Below are 23,119 nucleotides of genomic sequence, written 5' to 3' on the forward strand. Positions count from 1 at the left end.
CTTAAATTGTCCACTGTAATAGCACAACCCTAAGCCTGGAGGATGTTTCAATTACATTTTATCATAAAGCCAAATTTCTAATATCAAAATAATGAAGTGGCTTTCATTCTAATCTGGTTTTCCACTCACCCTCGAAACCTGTAGTCTTTGCTGTGTAAGTGGTGGGGTTGTGAAGCTGGGTTGGGGTAGCCCCTCATTTTTGCTGTTTTTGTCCCACTTCAGTTATGATACTCAATGTATTTCTACTTTCCACTTATAGCGTTTGACACTAGATTATTTCCTGTGACTCCCTTGGTCTGTCAGACTGGATGTTAGAAGTCACCATGAAACTTGTCCCTAGAGTTGACGTGCTTGATCTAATAGACAGAAGTTGGAACTGAGATGAACTATACATTGTCTTTTCAAAAAGTTTGCATTTATGGGAAACATCTGCCCTGGTTTACTTGAGTGTCTTGAGAGACGGCTCACTCCTGAAGACAGCATGCTCTCATATTAGCTGCTAGGAGTGTGACTGTCTTGGTCCTATTTCTGCCGTATCGGTACCCAGGATGAGGTTATGGCCTCTCCCACCTGGTACCTATTTGCTTATTCACATGTTGTTATGGCTGTAAGAAGCCTTAAAAATGACCTGGTCCTGCATTTCCCTCAAGCCTTGTAACCTCAGATCACCTGGGGAGGTTTCGCTATACCCAATCCCGGGACTCACTCCTCGGGTTCTGAGTTCTGCTGTCTGGTGCTGGGTTAAGAGCTCAGTCAGACTGCTGTTCCGGTGGTGGAAAACTTAAGGTATAGTCTGCACCCTTCCCCATTTTTAAACCTGAGGATGTGGAGGTGAGAACAGAGTTGCTTCCTTCCCATCAGCTCAGGATCCTTAGACGAGCCATAGGACCTTTCTGAATAACTGAACTATTGCATAATTTGTTTTCTGATAATCTCCCATTTTAATGTATGAACGTTTCCTAACCTCACATTATGTGTGGCTTGTATTTTACCCTCTAAGGCCAGAGACTCCAGATATAGGATGGTAGATCCAGCTTTGGTGAAACCCAATGTAAGACTACCTGCGTTCAAAAGCTACGGCCATGAACATACTCTGATTTCTGGGGGTAGTGTCCATCCCCTGAGACTAATCTTTAATCTTGTTATGGTGAGACCAACACCTGGACAGAACCAGCTGTGCATTGCAGAGATGATGTAAACTAATTGCTGTGACTGACAGGCTACCTTATATGGTGGCAACTGACATCAGGCTAAAATGCCAGGAGCATAGGTGATTTTTGATTGATTGATTGATTGATTGCCTCCAAGGCCAGAGATCCCAGGTATATAGGGTGTTAGATACTGCTTCGATGAAGCCTATTACACGACCGTGTGCTTACAAAAGCAAACCTTGGGAGCTCTGATTTCATTTTGTATTGGAGAAGCCTGTTTTTGAAGTTAGGTTCAGAGACCACCTGCTTAATCTGGCTGCAGGAAACAACCTAAGTATGTTATGCCGTGGACCAATCTTGTTAAGACAGAAAGTGTTTCCAAATGTAATTTACTGCTTTGATAGGAAATACAACCTTATTAAGACAAGTTTGCCTGAGGACCGCAGGCCAGTATTCCTCCAAAGCCCCATGCTCTCTGCTTCTATTTCCTCTTGTAGAAAGTGAAATACTAATAATAACGATAATACCAAATAAAAGCATAGGATGTTTGATTTTTAGGGTAGTCCCATCCCTCAGGGAGCAGTTTGTTGCTCCCAATATTATGACACACGTATGTATGCTTGCTTTTACCTTTTACCTGAGTTGGGGTGGGGTTGGGAAGTGTCTAGAGAACTGTGGGAAATGTCTTCACGGACTGTTTCTCTACAAAGATGGCCGTGTAAAGCATACAGATACAAACATGTACACCTACACTCAGAAATACCAGACAGGTCCACAGTCACACCTACCCATAGAAACCTGCATGTACATACACACACACACACACACACACACACACACACACACACACACAACCTGATTTCACAGGGAGGTGTTCATCTCCTTCTTTAGACCCTTTGTCACCTCACAGGACCAGTCTCTAACCTTGTTATGGTGAGGCCAACACTTCACAACAGAACCAGTTGTGTATTGATTGCAGAGACCCATGTAGACTGGTTGCTGTGACTGACAGGCTACCTTATATGGTGATGATATTGTGGTGAGAACATTGCCACCCTGTCTTCTTTCTTCTTTTAGTGTTTGGTCTCAAACATGTAACTGATCTCACTGAGCTTTGATTTTCTGTTTTGTGAAGTGCGTTTGGGCAGATTTTCTGTCTGGACTGAGGTGACAGTGATGTCACATGACAGCCATGGTAGGCTGTCAAAGGGCCTGATACATAGCTTCCTTGAGGGGGCCTCACCAGGTATGGCTTGTGGGGCCTTGAGCTGGGCCTCCAGGAGCTCACCCATACCACCTACAAATCATTGACCACACCCACACAGTGCTGACCCTACCCATGCATCACTGACCTCATTCACACAATGTTGACCCATGGTATTGACTCTTAGAGCAGGGTCAGAGCTGGGATGAGTTGGTCAGACTTGAGAGGCCCTGTTATTGAAAGATGTTACCCTGTGAGGCTTTCTACCATCATGTACCCATGGGTGGTATACATGTGCGGGATGCAGAGTGAACTCTGATGGCCCACACCTTCCAAGTTATTAGTCACACTTCACTTGGACTTTGAAGATCTATTGGAAGGCGAAGGCTTTATTGAAATGCAGGTAACACTGAGTCGTTTTCTTTCTCCCAGTGTGACATAGTTTGAATTACAGAAAGCCATGCTACAGAATGACATTTTCTGATATTTGTGGAAGGGTCCCGGTTTCTGAGGCAGTTCCATCTGCTCTGTGGCTGGGCCTGACACTGTGCTCGGGAACTTACTCCCTTGATTCATGCTCTCCAATGCTTGGGCTTCTTGGTATTCTAGAATTCTTGATTTGGACTTGGTGGTGAGGGATGAAGATGGGAACATTTTGGATCCGGAACTAACTAGCACCATCAGTCTCTTCCGAGCACATGAAGTTGCTTCTAAACAAGTAGAAGAGAGACTGCAAGAGGAGAAAGTGAGTTTGTTTCCTCAATGTTCACTTTGACATTTTCCAGGGTAGGCAGATGTGGGGCGCCGGTGGGTTGTCTGGGGTTAGGAGTTGTGGGAGGTTCAGGGAGGAGGACTTGTATTTCTCAGCAACTGTGTTGAGCATTAGAAAATGTTAAGGAATTCCAGAATTGGCACTAAAAAGAACCCTCAAAAAGCAAGTGTCCAGTACGTTTCAGACAAGAAGGATTGGGTAAAGTCAACATAACCTATTAATTTAGCAAGTATTGTTCAGCCATTTGCCATATTCCAGGGACTGGGGACATAGTGCAGAGTGAGACATGGAGTCCTTGGAGACATCATTCTAGTAAGAACTGCAAATTAAAGCTAGCTACTAGTTTAGCCACCATGATTCCAGTTTGTTGATAGACACTTGGACAGCCCATGCTCTAGCAAACACTAATTATTGGCTGCAGCTGGATAGGTGCTGTGTTGTTTGAGAGCATGCAGTGGTGACAGAGTGATTGCATGAGCATCATGGCTGGGAGGTGGCAGTTGGTAGTACCTTTTCCCTATTCTACAGGGGATTAGAAAGAGCCTTGGTTATAGTCAAGATTCATCCCATTGACTTTCCGCCTTTCTGTTCAGTCTCAAAAACAGAATATGGATATCAACAGACAAGCCAAGTTCGCAGCCACCCCATCTCTGGCCTTGTTTGTTAACCTCAAAAATGTGGTTTGTAAAATAGGAGAAGATGCCGAAGTCCTCATGTCTCTTTATGACCCTGTGGAGTCCAAATTCATCAGGTAGGCAACTTCCCCATTGAAGACTTCATCAGTTGCTTTTCTCACTGCTGTGATCAAAATACCTGACAAGAAGCATCTCCACCAGGGAGGGTTTTATTTTGAACCACAGACTGAAGATGAGGTCCAGCATGGTGAAGTCCTACTAGTGGGAGCTGCTCTCAGCTGAAGTAAATGTGCTGGTTAGTTTTTTTTGTCAACTTGAAACAAGCTGCAATCATCTGGGAAGAGGGATCTTTAATTGAGAAACATCCCTCTATCTGTCCTATTATAGGCAAGTCTGTCGGGGCATTTTCCTGATTAATGACTGCTATGGGAGGGTCCAGCCTACTGTGGGAAGGTGGTCCTGGGTTATAAAGAAAACCGAACTGGGCAGGGCCAGGTGAGCAAACCAGTAAGCAGTGTTCCTCCATGGCCTCTGCTTCAGTGGCTACCTCCGAGTTCTTGCTTTGAGTTCCTGCCCAGATTTCTCTTTAGGGAGGACTGTGTAGGTTGAATGGTGAGATGAACACTTTGTTCCTCATGGCTTCTGGTCATGATATTCATCAAAGCCGTAGAAAGCAAAGAAACTCAGCCCACAAGCCACACCTTTACTTTTGGCAAAGTTTGGTTTAGGAGTGTTATCTGTGGCTTTCGCCTCTTTGCTGCCTCTCTAAGCTGATTGGCTAGTTGTGTATGTCAAGTATTTCCTCTTGTCATATGAAGAGTCATAATAAACATCTATTGAATAAAACCATTGGAAATACATTGGTCTTCAATATAACTTTCTCTTTATCCTGATTAAAAATAATTGTGATTAAACTTTGTGAAGTGTGTGTATATCTATATATCAACACTCCTGTATTTATCAAAATTTAAAAATGTACTATTTTCAGGAAACAGAACATATAGGTGATTTTTACTCTCACTTCTGATAAGTGCTTTCTTTCTTTTTGATGGAGATACAATTTATATTTTACGGCTTGCTTGCCTTTATTGAGGGCTCCGAATTAAATATACATTGTTCCAAATTCAATACACAGCGCTGTATTGTTGTCATTCTAAACAGACAGAGAGGTTTTTCACGTTATAAACATTGAAATGTCATTTGAAAATACTTCTGTTAACGGTTAATCCATGGTGTAGAAAGTGAAAAGGTTGTTCACAGTGCCTGCTCGGTAGGTAAAGAGGCTACCTGCAGCCCAGATACTTATCAACTCACAGTCAGATGCATAGTGAACCTCCATGTTGTTAATTATTTAGTCTTATGGAATACATTGGCTGCTCGTATATGTTTGGAAGATTAATTTGGTCCTGTTTTTTTCTTTCCTCAAGTGAGAACTACCTGGTCCGCTGGTCAAGTTCAGGATTACCAAAAGACATTGATAGGTTACATAACTTGCGTGCGGTGTTTACGGTGAGTACCAGCCATGGCTGTGCACGTTGAATGTCATTGAGTCCTGCTATTATGGCTGTTTTGGGAACTTCTCAGCATTGAATGGGGCCTATGGGGTGGGGGTGGTGCCACTTGTGACACTGGCTAACCCAGGAATCCCTGAGCTCTTTGTGGAAGTCTCGGAGCTTGGTCTTTGCTTAGTATTGTTAGGAGATAAATTCCTTCCCATCTCTTTAGCTCATGTCCAGTTCAGTGTCTGCTGTTAATTTATTCCTTCCTGTCATGTGAGTAATTTTAAAATACTCTTATCTGGTCTGAGAACAGACTCTCGGTCCATTTTAACGTCCTTTTCTATTGGACTCGTGTTGAATCATAGTTCTCCATGATGATTTATGGAAATTAATATTTCTAGGATCTGGGGAGCAAAGACCTGAAAAGGGAGAAAATTAGTTTCGTCTGCCAGATTGTCCGAGTTGGTCGTATGGAGCTGAGGGACAGCAACACGAGGAAACTGACTTCGGGGCTCCGGCGACCTTTTGGCGTGGCTGGTAAAAATTCCACCCCTGTTTTGCTTTGAGAATTTCAGACCATTCACTTTGAGGAAGGACAGTGGGCCACTTTAATTTTTGCACTTAGCTGCTTGGGGGAGGGGGGCAATCTATGAGTTGTTTTTCATAGTTTGGAGCCTACCTGCTGCTTCTCTGATGCTTCTGATTTATCCAGTTTGAAAGCAGATCCCAGTTTTTACTGGGAGAGGCACTGAATCACTTTCCCACATTGTGGAGAAGCCAGCACTCTGGGGTTTGCTAGGCTCAGTGCTTGAGTGCTGGACAGGCACAGCCTAAGACGAGGAGCTAAAGGAGGTACAATACAGCTAGCACACAGGCTTGTTGATGGCTGTACAAGAAAGTGAGAGCCTAGTTATCTGTGTCAAGGAACAGTAAGTGTCCCCACTAGGTGATATCTTTGAATGTCAGTCACTTCCTTCATAATGTTGAGAAGCAGTTCTCTTTCTTTTTTTCTTTCTTTCTTTTTTTTATTAACTTGAGTATTTCTAATATACATTTAGAGTGTTATTCCCTTTCCCGGTTTCCGGGCAAACATCCCCCTAACCCCCCCTCCCCTCCCTTATGGGTGTTCCCCTTCCCATCCTCCCCCCATTGCCGCCCTCCCCCCAACAATCTAGTTCACTGGGGGTTCAGTCTTGGCAGGACCCAGGGCTTCCCCTTCCACTGGTGCTCTTACTAGGATATTCATTGCTACCTATGAGGTTGGAGCCCAGGGTCAGTCCATGTATAGTCTTTAGGTAGTGGCTTAGTCCCTGGAAGCTCTGGTTGGTTGGCATTGTTGTACATATGGGGTCTTGAGCCCCTTCAAGCTCTTCCAGTTCTTTCTCTGATTCCTTCAACGGGGGTCCTCTTCTCAGTTCAGTGGTTTGCTGCTGGCATTCGCCTCTGTATTTGCTGTATTCTGGTTGTGTCTCTCAGGAGAGATCTACATCCTGCTCCTGTCGGTCTGCACTTCTTTGCTTCATCCATCTTGTCTAATTGGATGGCTGTATATGTATGGGCCACATGTGGGGCAGGCTCTGAATGGGTGTTCCTTCTGTGTCTGTTTTAATCTTTGCCTCTCTATTCCCTGCCAAGGGTATTCTTGTTCCCCTTTTAAAGAAGGAGTGAAGCATTCACATTTTGATCATCCGTCTTGAGATTCATTTGTTTTAGGCATCTAGGGTAATTCAAGCATTTGGGCTAATAGCCACTTATCAATGAGTGCATACCATGTGTGTTTTTCTGTGATTGGGTTACCTCACTCAGGATGATATTTTCCACTTCCAACCATTTGCCTACGAATTTCATTAAGTCACTGTTTTTGATAGCTGAGTAATATTCCATTGTGTAGATGTACCACATTTTCTGTATCCATTCCTCTGTTGAAGGGCATCTGGGTTCTTTCCAGCTTCTGGCTATTATAAATAAGGCTGCAATGAACATAGTGGAGCACGTGTCTTTTTTATATGTTGGGGCATCTTTTGGGTATATGCCCAAGAGAGGTATAGCTGGATCCTCAGGCAGTTCAATGTCCAATTTTCTGAGGAACCTCCAGACCGATTTCCAGAATGGTTGTACCAGTCTGCAATCCCACCAACAATGGAGGAGTGTTCCTCTTTCTCCGCATCCTCACCAGCATCTGCTGTCACCTGAGTTTTTGATCTTAGCCATTCTCAATGGTGTGAGGTGAAATCTCAGGATTGTTTTGATTTGCATTTCCCTTATGACTAAAGATGTTGAACATTTCTTTAGGTGTTTCTCAGCCATTCGGCATTCCTCAGCTGTGAATTGTTTGTTTAGCTCTGAACCCCATTTTTAATAGGGTTATTTGTCTCCCTGCGGTCTAACTTCTTGAGTTCTTTGTATATTTTGGATATAAGGCCTCTATCTGTTGTAGGATTGGTAAAGATCTTTTCCCAATCTGTTGGTTGCCGTTTTGTCCTAACCACAGTGTCCTTTCCCTTACAGAAGCTTTGCAGTTTTATGAGATCCCATTTGTCTATTCTTGATCTTAGAGCATAAGCCATTGGTGTTTTGTTCAGGAAATTTTTTCCAGTGCCCATGTGTTCCAGATGCTTCTCCAGTTTTTCTTCTATTAGTTTGAGTGTATCTGGTTTGATGTGGAGGTCCTTGATCCACTTGGACTTAAGCTTTGTACAGGGTGATAAGCATGGATCGATCTGCATTCTTCTACATGTTGACCTCCAGTTGAACCAGCACCATTTGCTGAAAATGCTATCTTTTTTCCATTTGATGGTTTTGGCTCCTTTGTCAAAACTCAAGTGCCCATAGGTGTGTGGGTTCCTTTCTGGGTCTTCAATTCTGTTCCATTCGTCTATCTGTCTGTCTCTGTACCAATACCATGCAGTTTTTATCACTATTGCTCTGTAATACTGCTTGAGTTCAGGGATAGTGATTCCCCCTGAAGTCCTTTTATTGTTGAGGATAGTTTTAGCTATCCTGGGTTTTTTGTTATTCCAGATGAATTTGCAAATTGTTCTGTCTAACTCTTTGAAGAATTGGATTGGTATTTTGATGGGGATTGCATTGAATCTGTAGATTGCTTTTGGTAAAATGGCCATTTTTACTATATTAATCCTGCCAATCCATGAGCATGGGAGATCTTTCCATCTTCTGAGGTCTTCTTCAATTTCTTTCTTCAGAGTCTTGAAGTTCTTATTGTACAAATCTTTTACTTGCTTGGTTAAAGTCACACCGAGGTACTTTATATTATTTGGGTCTATTATGAAGGGTGTCCTTTCCCTAATTTCTTTCTCGGCTTGTTTCTCTTTTGTGTAGAGGAAGGCTACTGATTTATTTGCGTTAATTTTATACCCAGACATTTTGCTGAAGTTGTTTATCAGCTTTAGTAGTTCTCTGGTGGAACTTTTGGGATCACTTAAATATACTATCATATCATCTGCAAATAGTGATATTTTGACTTCTTCTTTTCTGATCTGTATCCCCTTGACCTCCTTTTGTTGTCTGATTGCTCTGGCTAGAACTTCAAGAACTATATTGAATAAGTAGGGAGAGTGTGGGCAGCCTTGTCTAGTCCCTGATTTTAGTGGGATTGCTTCAAGTTTCTCTCCATTTAGTTTAATGTTAGCAACTGGTTTGCTGTATATGGCTTTTACTATGTTCAGGTATGGGCCTTGAATTCCTATTCTTTCCAGGACTTTTATCATGAAGGGGTGTTGAATTTTGTCAAATGCTTTCTCAGCATCTAATGAAATAATCATGTGGTTCTGTTCTTTCAGTTTGTTTATATAATGGATCACGTTGATGGTTTTCCGTATATTAAACCATCCCTGCATGCCTGGGATGAAGCCTACTAGGTCATGGTGGATGATTGTTTTGATGTGCTCTTGGATTCGGTTTGCCAGAATTTTGTTGAGTATTTTTGCGTCGATATTCATAAGGGAAATTGGTCTGAAGTTCTCTTTCTTTGTTGTGTCTTTGTGTGGTTTAGGTATAAGAGTAATTGTGGCTTCGTAGAAGGTATTTGGTAGTGATCCATCTGTTTCAATTTTGTGGAATAGTTTGGATAATATTGGTATGAGGTCTTCTATGAAGGTCTGATAGAATTCTGCACTAAACCCGTCTGGACCTGGGCTCTTTTTGGTTGGGAGACCTTTAATGACTGCTTCTTTTTCCTTAGGAGTTATGGGGTTGTTTAACTGGTTTATCTGTTCCTGATTTAACTTCAGTACCTGGTATCTGTCTCGGAAATTGTCCATTTCCTGCAGATTTTCAAGTTTTGTTGAATATAGGCTTTTATAGTAAGATCTGATGATTTTTTGACTTTCCTCTGAATCTGTAGTTATGCCTCCCTTTTCATTTCTGATTTTGTTAATTTGGACACACTCTCTGTGTCCTCTTGTTAGTCTGGCTAAGGGTTTATCTATCTTGTTGATTTTCTCAAAGAACCAACTTTTGGTTCTGTTGATTCTTTCTATGGTCCTTTTTGTTTCTACTTGGTTGATTTCAGCTCTGAGTTTGATTATTTCCTGCCTTCTACTCCTCCTGGGTGTATTTGCTTCTTTTTGTTCTAGAGCTTTTAGGTGTGCTGTCAAGCTGCTGACATATGCTCTTTCCTGTTTCTTTCTGCAGGCACTCAGTGCTATGAGTTTTCCTCTTAGCACAGCTTTCATTGTGTTCCATAAGTTTGGGTATGTTGTATCTTCATTTTCATTAAATTCTAAGAAGTCTTTAATTTCTTTCTTTATTTCTTCCTTGACCAGGTTATCATTGAGTAGAGCATTGTTCAATTTCCATGTATATGTGGGCATTCTTCCCTTATTGTTATTGAAGACCAGTTTTAGACCGTGGTGGTCTGATAGCAAGCATGGGATAATTTCTATCTTTCTGTACCTGTTGAGGCCCGTTTTTTGACTGATTATATGGTCAATTTTGGAGAAAGTACCATGAGGAGCTTAGAAGGTATATCCTTTTGCTTTAGGATAGAATGTTCTATAAATATCCGTTAAGTCCATTTGGCTCATGACTTCTCTTAGTCTGTCTACGTCTCTGTTCAATTTCTGTTTCCATGATCTGTCCATTGATGAGAGTGGGGTGTTGAAATCTTCTACTATTATTGTGTGAGGTGCAATGTGTGTTTTGAGCTTTAGTAAGGTTTCTTTTACGTATGTATGTGCCCTTGTATTTGGGGCATAGATATTTAGGATTGAGAGTTCATCTTGGTGGATTTTTCTTTTGATGAATATGAAGTGTCCTTCCTTATCTTTTTTGATGACTTTTAGTTGAAAATTGATTTTATTTGATATTAGAATGGCTACTCCAGCTTGCTTCTTCTGACCATTTGCTTGACAAGTTGTTTTCTAGCCTTTCAGTCTGAGGTAGTGTCTGTCTTTGTCTCTGAGGTGTGTTTCCTGTAGGCAGCAGAATGCAGGGTCCTCGTTGCGTATCCAGTTTGTTAATCTATGTCTTTTTATTGGGGAGTTGAGGCCATTGATGTTGAGAGATATTAAGGAATAGTGATTATTGCTTCCTGTTATCTTCATATTTGGATGTGAGGTTATGTTTGTGTGCTTTTCTTCTCTTTGTTTTGTTCCCAAGACGATCAGTTTCTTGCTTCTTCTAGGGTATAGCTTGCCTCCTTCTGTTGGGCTTTTCCATTTATTATCCTTTGTAGTGCTGGATTTGTAGAAAGATATTGTGTAAATTTGGTTTTGTTATGGAATATCTTTGTTTCTCCATCTATGTTAATTGAGAGTTTTGCAGGATACAGTAACCTGGGCTGGCATTTGTGTTCTCTTAGGGTCTGTATGACATCTGTCCAGGATCTTCTGGCTTTCATAGTTTCTGCGGAAAAGTCTGGTGTGATTCTGTTAGGTCTGCCTTTATATGTTACTTGACCTTTTTCCCTTACTGCTTTTAATATTCTTTCTTTATTCTGTGTGTTTGGTGTTTTGACTATTATGTGACGGGAGGAGTTTCTTTTCTGGTCCAATCTATTTGGAGTTCTGTAGGCTTCTTGTATGCTTATGGGTATCTCTTTCTTTAGGTTAGGGAAATTTCCTTCTATGATTTTGTTGAAGATATTTACTGGTCCTTTGAGCTGGGAGTCTTCACTCTCTTCTATACCTATTATCCTTAGGTTTGATCTTCTCATTGAGTCCTGGATTTCCTGTATGTTTTGGACCAGCAGCTTTTTCTGCTTTACGTTATCTTTGACAGTTGAGTCGATGATTTCTATGGAATCTTCTGCTCCTGAGATTCTCTTTTCCATCTCTTGTATTCTGTTGGTGAATCTCGTATCTACAGCTCCTTGTCTCTTCTTTTGATTTTCTATATCCAGGGTTGTTTCCATGTGTTCTTTCTTGATTGCTTCTATTTCTATTTTTAATTCCTTCAACTGTTTGATTGTGTTTTCCTGGAATTCTTTCAGGGCTTTTTGTGACTTCTCTCTATGGGCTTCTACTCTTTTATTTATGTTTTCCTGGAATTCTTTTAGGGATTTTTGCGATTCCTCTCTGTAGGCTTCTACTTGTTCTCTAAGGGAGTTCTTCACGTCTTTCTTGAAGTCCTCCAGCATCATGATCAAATATGATTTTGAAAGTAGATCTTGCTTTTCTGGTGTGTTTGGATATTCCGTCTTTGCTTTGGTGGGAGAATTGGGCTCCGATGATGCCATGTAGTCTTGTTTTCTGTTGCTTGGGTTCCTGCGCTTGCCTCTCGCCATCAGATTATCTCTAGTGTCACTTTGTTCTGCTATTTCTGACAGTGGCTAGACTGTCCTATAAGCCTGTGTGTCAGGAGTGCTGTAGACCTGTTTTCCTGTTTTCTTTCAGCCAGTTATGGGGACAGAGTGTTCTGCTTTCGGGCATGTAGTTTTTCCTATATACAGGTCTTCACCTGTTCCTGTGGTCCTGTGTCTTGAGTTCACGAGGCGGGTCACTTGCCGCAGAAAAGTTGGTCTTACGTGTGGTTCCGAGGCTCAAGTTTGCTCGCGGGGTGCTGCCCAGGAGCTCTCCGTGGCGGCAGCAACCAGGAAGATCTGCACTGCCGTTTCTGGGAGCTTCCGTGCACTAGGGTTCCAGATGGCATTTGGTGTTTTCCTTTGGCGTTAGAGATCTGTGCACAGTGCAGTCTCTTCTGGTTTCCCAGGCGTGTGTGCCTCTCTGAAGGTTTAGCTCTCCCTCCCATGGGATTTAGGTGCAGAGAACTGTTTGTCTGGTCGGTCCCTTCAGGTTCCGGCGGTGTTTCAGACGCAGCGGACCAGCTGCTCCTGGGCCCTCCTCTACGAGAACCCAGAGTCTGTATACCGTTTCCTCTTGGGCCAGGGATGTGGGCAGGGGTGGGCAGTGTTGGTGGTCTCTTCCGCTCTGCAGCCTCAGGAGTGCCCACCTGACCAGAAGGTGAGGTCTCTCTCCCACAGGGTTTGGGAGCAGAGAGGTACTGCGGGCAGGGATCCGCCAGTTTGGGGGACCCCCCCCCCCCCGCTATATACCGGAAGTGCCCGGTCCTAGAGGAATTTTGCCTCTGTGTGTCCTGAGTTCACCAGGCAGGTCGCTTGCAGCAGAAAAGTTGGTCTTACCTGTGGTCCCGAGGCTCAAGTTTGCTCGTGGGGTGCTGCGTACGAGCTCTCCGTGGCAGCAGCAACCAGGAAGATCTGTGCTGCCCTTTCCGGGAGCTCGCAGTTCTCTTTCTTTATTAGAGTTGCAGGGCAGTTCTTCCACCAAACTTCTCTGGCATTTACACTCCCTAATCTTTAGGAATCACCTTGTTCTAGCTCTTTCCCATTGCTGTGATAAAGCACTATGACCAAAAGCAACTGTCACAGTCCTTCATTGTGGGAATTCAAGGCAGGAACTCATGACGGGAACTATAGAGGACCTACTTGCTAGCTCACCCTCTTCTTGCTCATGGCTACTCTTCACCTATTATCCTTACATGGCTCAGGACCACCTGCCCAGGGAATGGTAACACCCAGAGTGGACTAAGCCCTTATATTTCAATTATGAATCAAGATACCCACATAGACATATCCTCAGAGCAACCTGATAAAGGAAACACTCAACTGAAACACTGTTTTCAGTTGATTTGAGGCTGTTTCATGTTGTCAGTGTAGTTTATGAGGAGAATTTTGACTCTTGATAGCTAGCTGTTATTTCTCGTATGATCAGTGATCAATGACAGTTTTTTCCTTGGCTGCCAGAAAGTCAGCACTTAATTTTTACTCAATTAAATAGACTTTTATTTTCAGTCAAATTATAGGCTCTGGAAGAATCGGGATGAAAATAAACAGTTTCCATATGTTTCCTGCTCCCAGCGTCCTCCTCATCTGTATTAGCAGTCAGTGTTACCTTTTTGACAGGCTTTTGACAGAAACTGTCACCGTTCTTAGAGTCCGTGGTTTACAGGAACATTTTGCTGTTGCCATTGTGTGTTTCATCAGGGTGTGTGTGTGTGTGTGTGTGTGTGTGTGTGTGTGTGTGTATGAATATGTGAATGTGTGAATGTGGAAGTCAGAGGTCAAAGCGAGGGGTCTTCCTCAACCTCTTGTTTGACAACTTTTTGGATAAAATCTCTCACTGAACCTGGCTCTCATTGATCTGTCCACTGAGCCTCAGGGGTCTTCTTGTTTCACCCCAGAGCCTTTTTACAGTCCCACACTACCATGCCAGACTTCTACTTGGGGGCTGGGTCACAGTCAGGTCCTCATGCGTATATAACAAGCAACTTAACCTATTGAGTCATCCTACTGGCCCTGTTCTGAGGGTCCTGACAAATTTCTATTAATGGTATGTGTTGGCTATCATAGTCATAAGTCTGGAGAATTCTGTTGAACTGTTTCTAGTAGGCTGTCCTAGTGTCTTTATAATGCAAGGTGTGATGTTGAGAGTAGACTTGTTCTGTCAGGTACCCTGGGTATACTTAGCATTTCCATCCCTGAGACTTGATCACACAGTGTAACTTACTCCTGTTTTCCCAAGCCTATCAGAACTTGGCTTCTCTTGGTCCCACCTGCATGGCAGTTTTAAGGAAATACTGCTCTTTTTTTCTTTTCTTTTCTCTTCTTTCCTTTTCTCTTCTCTTCTCTTCTCTTCTCTTCTTTTCTTTTCTTTTCTTTTCTTTTTGTCTTGGGTGCTCTATTCTTTCCTGAAGCCATCAGAGAGATCCCTGACATGATAATGTAAGCCCCTTCTTCAGGCATGGTTACTGCGGCTTCTCTGGTTATTAGATCACTGCAGAGAGCCTGCTGATAAGCTCCTTGTGACAGCATCATTAGATTTGTGAAAGCATAGATGAGATTTAGCTGGAGGCGGACAGTCTCTCCCTCTGCAGATTAAAACAGGGCTTTTGCCCAGCGTTTCCTGGTTTGGGTGTGATGTTCCGGGAAGTACTAGATGATGAAGTGTGGGCAGATTGGTGGTCATGGTCCTTGGTGATGTTGTGGTGGCCTTTTCATGCCTGTAACATGCTTTTAATTTGCTTGGTGGAATATGGAGTTAGGTCAGAGCCTTTCTGTGTCCTTATGTCTCAGGAGCCAGGCTATGTGCTTCATTAGGGACAGCAGATCTGATGGTTCTCTGCACTGGAGGTGCCATGTGTTAAGCGAGAGGACCTCTGGGCCACTGTCTGTCCCTTGCACTTGGATCTCTGGCTGTGAGACCATTACTGTCCGCTCTCCTGAGGCCCACTGGTCACTGGTGCTCACTTGCATCAGTGTCCCCTGTCTCCTCTCTGTGGTACTCTGCAGACTCAGGACTGCTGGAAACCAATCACGGGACAGAAACTCCAGCCTCTCCAGCCTGTTGCTGCTCAAATTCTTGAGAGATGAGCCTCGTCCTTTCTGCTGTTTGATTGGCTGGTGGGACCCTGCACGCTACAGTATTGTGCAGTTCCCACATGAATTGCTGCAGAGGCCCTTGGAGGCCTGTAATTTTAGGCAGTTGCACCATCCCTTGCCTGGATATACAAGTGTTCATTCTCATGGCCTCAGAGAGGGACCTCTGCTGCTTTCACAGCAGTTCTCACCTACTCAGGCCCAGTGCAGGCTCCTTCGTACTGCCTCCCAGCACCGCACTCTGGCCTCTGCAGTCACCTGAGGACCAGCTTTCTGACTTACTATCTGGAGCATCTACTTATATTTCTGCTTTCTGCCCTGAGACTGAGGGTGAATATTTTATCCTGTGCTTTTGTTGTGTAGACTTTTTTTATTAATTAATTGATTGATTAATTCGCTTTACATCCCAGTTGCAGCTCTTCTCCCTTCTCTCTTCCCAGTTCCACCCTCACAAATCCCTCCCCTCATTACTTCCTCACTTCTCCTACGAGAATCGGAACCTACTACCCCTTCATGGAACATGAAGTCACAGCAGGAATTAGTGAGTTCTCTTCCGGCTAGGGGAAGGGGATCCAGTGGTAGGTAACAGAGTCAGAGACAGCCTCTGTACTCCATTTGTTAGGGGGCCCACCGGAAGACCAACCTGCACATCTGCTATAAATGAGTAAGGATCCTAGGTGTAGTCCCTGTATGATTTTTGGTTGGTGATTTAGTCTCTCTGAGCCTCCGTGGGCCCAGGTTTCTTAAATTTCTTATTGGCAAGTGGCAGTGCTCCAACCTGCCGGGTCCCCTTCCTTATGTGTTGGTCTTCAGAATGCTCTGCTCATGCTTTCCTTTCCTGGCCCAGACTTTGGTCTCCCACAGAACACCTCCCAGATCCAGGTTCCCATTCTTGTTAGGAACCCCCTCCTCATACTCAAGGAAGAAGACTGACTTATTGGTACTGGGATTCTGCCCATTCATATGCAGCTTCTATGTCCACATGCACAGATTTAATTTTGAGGCTTTTTCCAGAACAATCTCTGCTCATCTGTGTCAACAGAGCTAGAACTTTTAAAATGAGAAAGGCATTCATGCACCTTTAAGCCTACAGGTTTTAGTCTTTTATTGAAAATAATATGTCATGATCCTTTCTGTTAAAACATTTGATAATGCGGAAGTGATTGACAGTGGTGGGAAAACCATGGAAATTTTATGGAAAAGAAAGATAATTAAATAAATCATTCATAATTTGACACAGCCAGGGTAGCACATCAACTTTATTTTTGGTGTGCCTTTTTTTCTAAACTTCTCCCTGCTTTTATGGGAATACCTAGCTGGGGAAATCAGTCCCTCTGTGCAGCCCTGGCTCGATGTCCAGAGAACTATATAAGACAAGAGCAGCATCACACTAACCAGTGTGAGGTCATTTTGATTGTTTGTTGGCTTTCTTCATGTCTTGGTCTCCTTTTACCAGCTTCACTATTTGTAGGGCACTGTGGTGTGCTCAGTTTGTATGAGCAACCTTTACATACTGAGACGCTTAACGTCAGGGTCTACCATCAACAGCTTTGCACTCACATTAGCAGTTCTTTGGGACTCAGGGTGTGGTGAGTGCTCTTGAATCTAAGCACCCAATATGATTGGTTATAGGGAAGCCCCTCTGATAAGGTTATTGAATGAGAGCGCACATGTGGTCCTCAATGTCTCCTGTTTTGTGCCCAATGCTGTGAGCAACTTGCATGGATGCGTCACGTCATCAACGGCTATAGCTGCAGGTCCTTCTTTCTCCCTCTCCCTTGAAGCCTGCTTCTCTATCTTGTCTCTTGTTTTCTTTGTGCTATATTTCTGATTCTCCCTTTCTGTCTTCCTCTCCATATCCCTGCACCCTGCTGTGCCCTTGTTTCTGGGTCTGCCATGCACATGATCCTGTTGATTGCAACTAGAATGGACATTTTGGATAATGGCTTCTTTCCTTGTCCCTATCACAGTACGTACACCCTTCCTCCCAGGTGGAGACCCCATGCTGACTGTAGATGACTGGATGTAGAGACTCTGGGGTTGGCCATTTCATTTCCTGTTTTGGCAATCTGTGACGGATAGCTCTAAATGTCAACTTGTTATAACCTAGAATTATTTTGGAAGAATTATCTAGAAGAAATTAGCCTGGATGAGACCTGTGACAGAGAACTGTGGGCATGTCTAGCAGGGATTATTTTGGTTTTTAATTGATAAGGGAACAACCAGCCCACTGTGGGTAGTACCATTCCTTAGGCAGAGGTTCATTAACTATATAACAGAAGCAAGCAAGCAAGCAAGCAGGCAAGCAAGCAAACAAGCAATCGAGTAATCAGGCCTGCAGGCCTGTTTTGGTTTTGTCACTGTGCTGGACTGTGGATATGATGTGACTAGCTGTTTATAGCTCCTTCCACTCGGACTTCTGTGCTATCATGCATGGACTGTAACCTGGAATTGTAAGTCCAGTATACCCTTTCTCCTCTTTGTTGCTTTTTGTCAGGGTATTTTATTGCAGCCACAGAAATAATACTGAGAAAGTGCCTTACCCCATCCAGACCACAGTGAGTTCTTCCTGGCCACAGAGCTTGTCCTGGATGAGCCCTGAAGAAAGTCTTGTGCCTTTGATACTTTCTCATGAGACTAACGATTGGTGGTCTTGGAGGTGTGATCATTAGTTAACAGTAAGCTGGACAAAGGCTGTTTTCCACATGTGTATGTGGTCTTAGCTCCTGCCTTGCTTCTTTGCTGTGTATGTTCCTGCAAATTCTCCATAAGCCTAGGTACGTTCTGGGGCAAGACTCTGGACAGTCAGCAAGGGTGGCAGGTAATGTGGAAGAGCTACAATTAGCTGACGAGATAAGATCTGTGACAGAGAGAGAGGGGTCTCCATGGAGATAGAAAAGCCAACCATATGATTGTGAGTGGATGGTCTGATGTGTTCATCCTAACTGCCCTGGACATGGCTGTTTGAAGGGACTGCTATAGAAACTCTCTGTTTCTTGATTCTGAGCTGGTAGTGAAAAGATGGGCTTGGGCACGTGTGCATGTGACCTTATGCTGGATCCCTGCTGTGAGTCCCCTAGATCCCAAGTGAAGACCTGATCTTTGCCAGGCCTCCTTCTCAGCAGCCGTTGGCCAGTGCTCCAGTCATCCGGGTGCATTTCCCTGCATCGCAGGTCGCATGTGTTGGTTCTTAGACCCACAGACCTGCTGATTTAGTGAACTGTGTGTGATTGTTTCCCCAGTGGCCTCCTGGGCTCTGCCATAGTACAGGAGATGAAACATGGCCTTTCTTTCTGTAGACCTTTATGCTGATAGTTAATTTTCTTATTGTGACAAATATCCTATCTGGTGGCATAAATAAGGAAGGGTTTATTTTGACTTCCAGTCTTCAGGGTACAGACTTCCACTGTGGGGAGACATCAAGGAAGTAGGAATCTGAGGCAGCTGGTGACACTGTTTCCACTGTCAGAAAGCAAGGTGGCAGACAGGAAGAGCGACCAGTCTATAAAACCTCAAGGCTTGCTCCCAGTGACCCACTTACTTCAGCAGGACTCCATTTGTTAACAGTTTCACAATCTTCCAAAATCGTGCCACCAGCTGGGGACCAAGCATCAAGGACGTGGGCCTGAGGGGAACCTTCACACTTTTACCACAGAACTGAGTATGGTTGTGTAGAAATGAACCTTACCTGTAGTTTCAGTATGGGAAACTAGGAAAGACCTGTACCACTCTTTCAGATGTGTGGGTAGGGAAGGATATGGTAGAGAACCTTTCCAGTTTTTGAGCTGTGCTTGGCTGTGGTTAGGAAGACAGAAAGTTGCCCAGAGCAAAGACCTGAATGCCAGGAGAGCTAGTCTCTCATTTAAGGTAGCCAGTGTGGAGGTTGGTGAGCCTGGGCCACACCGGTGAAGACAAGGGAGAAAATACAGGGAGCCGAGATGGTGAGATGTTGTTAGCCCTGTGGCTTTGGGATGTCTGTTCGTTCTTGTCTGTGTGCCTCGGTTTCCTCAATGTCCAGCAGATAAGTGAGGGTCAACCCCGAGTGTCCAACTGACACAGGGACCTGCTCTTGGCCAATTGTTTCATTTTGTCATTATGTTATTGCTAGACTGTGTCTGAGTCACTTTTCTCGTTGCTATGGAAAAGCACCTGATACGGAAGGAACGTAAGGAAGTGGGTGCTTGTTTTGGCTTCTGTCTTGAGAATCCAGTCCACCATGGTGTGGATGGCATGAAGATGCCACCGAGAAGGCCAGGTGCTAAGACCGTGAGGCAGTGTATGATGAATGCTTGTGCTCAGCTCACTTCAGTTCAGGACCCTGGGCCCATGGATGGCCAGTCTTCCCACCTAAATTTATCTGTCTAGATGGTCCCTCACAGACATGCTCAGAAGCTGAGGGAATTTAGTTAAACTCTTGAAAGTGTGTGTGTGTGTGTGTGTGTGTGTGTGTGTGTGTGTGTGTAGGCTTGTCTCCTAGGTGACTTGGGATCTGTTGAGTCAGTATTAACTATTACAGCGTGTTATGTTATTATGAGTAGGTAGCTGCTTGCTGGAAGTGCTGTTCAAAATTAAGTTAAAAGAGTGAAATGAATCTAAGAGCCGTTTCTTATCGCACTTGAGCTCCCCCCCCCCCCCACACACACTTAGGTGCCCCTTGATGCAGAATAGCTCCTTCATGCAAGACTTTGTGTTGGGCAGCAGATCCCTAGAGTGACCCCCTCGGAACAGGCAAAGGAAATTATTCAGTAGACTTGTGTATTTGAGCTCCTTGCCCACTGGGGCCAACATGTTCAGATGACTTAGTCTGTCTGTCAAGTATCCTGCAATAACGGACTTACATGTGAGATGATTCTACTGTACGGTTCATGATAGAGCATGGTCTATGCTTCCTTAGGTCTTTTTTTGACTTTCTATAGTGGTGGCACTGAAGCTGTAACAACCCTTTCTGTTCTTTTCTTTGCCCAGTGATGGACGTAACAGACATCATAAACGGGAAAGTGGACGATGAAGATAAACAGCACTTCATCCCCTTCCAGCCGTAAGTATGAGATAATCCTGTCCTTAACCAAATGCAGCACGAAGACCCCACGGTTAATAGTTTACTAGTTAATAGTTTATCGGTAAGGTCATTCCTTAAGCCTAGTCAGGATTCATTTACTTTACAATAATAAGGAATCTCTGCAGTCTCTGGGGCACGTGGAATCAGGAACTGTGAGAACAATGGAATGAGGTTTGTGTATGGTCCCGATGTTCCTTGTGTTCCCAGAATTACCTTATCAGTAGAAAGATTACAATTCTGCACGGAGCATGTTTCTTTACATAATCGATTTGTTCTCGTAGCAATTCACATTTTCAAAATACAATACTTTCAGATTCATCACAAGAGATTGCTGCTTTTTAAAATAGAAACCAAACAAAGTAATGATGAATTCTTTTGTAAAGCGAGAAATAGCACCTTAAAGCTTGTAAGCAGGCTGCTGATTTTTCTGTCTTGATTTTTTTTTGCTCAGATGAGCAGGTTTTGGCTCTTTCTTTCTTTCTTTCTTTCTTTCTTTCTTTCTTTCTTTCTTTCTTTCTTTCTTTCCTTCTTTCTTCCTTCCTTCCTTCCTTAATTCCTTCCCCCCCCCCCCTCTCTCTCTCTCTCTCTCTCTCTCTCTCTCTCTCTCTCTCTTTCTTTCCTCCAGGCTTTGCCCACTTCTGATCTGAGATCTTTAGAGAGTACGAGGGAACATGGGCAAAGCAAACGGGATCAATTTGTGAGCTTATTCTCTGATTTGAAGCTAGAACCTGTGGGTAAGGTGATTATAGTGAGGGTGGTTCTTGATCCGGTTCACTCCTGTTTCCTGGAGGCAAGAGAACTGGGTACTTCAGGTTAATTGCTGGAGACAGCCTTGGAGAATGAGCAGTTGGGGTTAGAGTGACCTGCCCCAGGACTCTGCAGTTTCCTCTGTCCTCTTTCCTTTTCCATCTTGTTTTTATTCAAAGACTTCTAGGCTTCATGTGGGTAGGGGAGCATTGCTTTTGAGGTGCTGGCTGAGGGATAGGGGAGGCTTGTGAGCATGGGTGTCTGGAGGAAGCCTGTTGTTGGGAGGCCTGTTGTAAAGGCTTCTCTTGCCTCTTGCCCAGGTCATCAGGGACCACCCGACTCCCTGCAGATTTGAGAACACTTGTTTAGGATGAAGACTTTTTTGTGTATTAAAAGAGTACTCTTCCCTGTGCTGCAATATAGAAGATCTTACGTCTTGTGAGGAATGACTTTAAACTCAACATCATATAGACTAAAGTTGGGCTCAAGTCCCACATGTTTCACCACAGGCAATTGGAGGCAGAGGTCTCTTGTGACTTAAATGCTTGCCATTTACTTTTCTGTCTGGCCTCTGCTAACCACTAGCCCTATGTGGCTTTTTATATTAATTACAGTTGAGTAGAATTAAAATGTAACTCTTCAATCACATCTGTCTGTTACAAGTGTTAGGGCCTTGCAGGGCTGGTTGTAGCCATAGTGGGTAGTGTCTTGGTTTCTTTTCCTCTTGCTATGATAAAATATCCTAACACATGCAACTTAGTCCAAGGTTCCAGTCCTTCATCGGAATGTATCCTTGTGCTCAGTTCGCTCTTTCCATTTTATACAGCCCAGGATCTCAGCCAGGGAATGGTGCCACCCATAATGGGCCGGTTTCTTACCTCAGTTATAGCTCTCAACATACCACCTCCCCAGTGCATGCCCAGAATTCTATCTCTCAAGTGATTCTAGAGTCTGTCAGGTTGACAATAAGCAGTAACCATTGCAGAAGGCGTGTAGGTGCTCATTTCCATCTCTGTAGACAGTTATCCTGGATAATCCCACTCATAGCAAGCATCCATAACTCCATGCTGTAGAACCCAGAAGCGTCTTTAGCACACACAGGAAATATTCCCATCCTGGAACATGGCTGACAAAGTGGTGGTAAACAAAATCCGCTTCTGCCAGATTATAATACTCAGTTTCTTTTTTTCCTTTGAAAAATAAAAGGGTTTCCTACTGTTCCTAAGGCTTCAATTTCATCAAGACTACAGGATGTATGAATGTCCAACCCTCCTATGAAGTGAATTTCCTTGTTGTTCATTTGTTCCCTCTATAGGGAAACAAAAAACCAAAACAACAACAGCAAAAACAACAACAGCAAAAACCAAACCTCAAACAAAACATTAACTTCAGGTATTAGAAAAGTCGGTGAAATGATCTGTCAGGTTTTGGCTCCCGGTTTGCAGTTGGCCTTTGAGATCACCTGTGTGTTGCCACTGGGCTTTTCCCTCCTTCGGGCAGTGGAAGTCCACTTTAAACCATTTAGCACATGCTCACCTGTTGTGTTATCTGTGAGTCTTGCTCTTCGAGAGGATGATGTCTACACCGATTAATATCCGCAGCGATAGAAGAAAAAAGTAGCATGATTCTCATAGCAAAATAAGCCTAGAAACCATTCTTTGGGAAATGTCATGCTAATGAGAACGTTTTTTGCTCCATTAAAATGGATTTATCACCTCACAGGGTTGGTTTTAGGAAGGGAAACAGTGTGCATTCTCTCTCACTCTCTCGTTCATCTCTTTTTAACTTGGTGAAATAAATTAGAGCAGCGCTCAGCTCCTTTGAGTTGCTTGGCTCAAGTGATGGATGACATAGCCCTTGTTCCTTGAATTGATTTTAAATGCTCTGTACCTGATGTATGCTTTTGCACTCTTTTCCCATTGTGCTTGGTGGCACCACACAGTATTTCTCCTGATGCATGTTGCCTGTGCTGGCTACTCACATGTGCATGAGCTCATAGGCCTAAGGGTGTTGATAGCCTGTATTTCGAGTGATGTCCAGGGTTCAGCATCCAGTCATGCTAGCCATTAATTCAGTTCTCCAAGGACTGAGCCACCTTCATGTGTGGCCGTTGGAGCCTCTTTTGTGATCACATTGAGGAACCAAAGGCAGGGCTTCTCAAGTCATTAGGCTTGAAGGCTATTTTGGGAGAGAAAAGGG

General features: G+C 43.7%; 1 protein-coding gene across 2 annotated transcripts in view; it reads left to right on the top strand.

The window, feature by feature from the left end:
• Positions 1-23,119, top strand: part of Dock1 (dedicator of cyto-kinesis 1) — a 509,283-nt gene that overhangs the window by 72,227 nt on the left and 413,937 nt on the right. For both annotated transcript variants that reach the window (NM_001143858.1, XM_087561118.1), the window contains 5 exon segments: positions 2,965-3,100; positions 3,721-3,878; positions 5,190-5,271; positions 5,663-5,798; positions 20,080-20,152. In NM_001143858.1, coding sequence (NP_001137330.1) covers positions 2,965-3,100; positions 3,721-3,878; positions 5,190-5,271; positions 5,663-5,798; positions 20,080-20,152 — 585 coding nt within the window.

This window comes from Rattus norvegicus, chromosome 1 (genome assembly GCF_021556685.1).
Source record: "Rattus norvegicus strain SHRSP/BbbUtx chromosome 1, alternate assembly SHRSP_T2T, whole genome shotgun sequence".
Taxonomy (NCBI): Eukaryota; Metazoa; Chordata; class Mammalia; order Rodentia; family Muridae; genus Rattus; species Rattus norvegicus.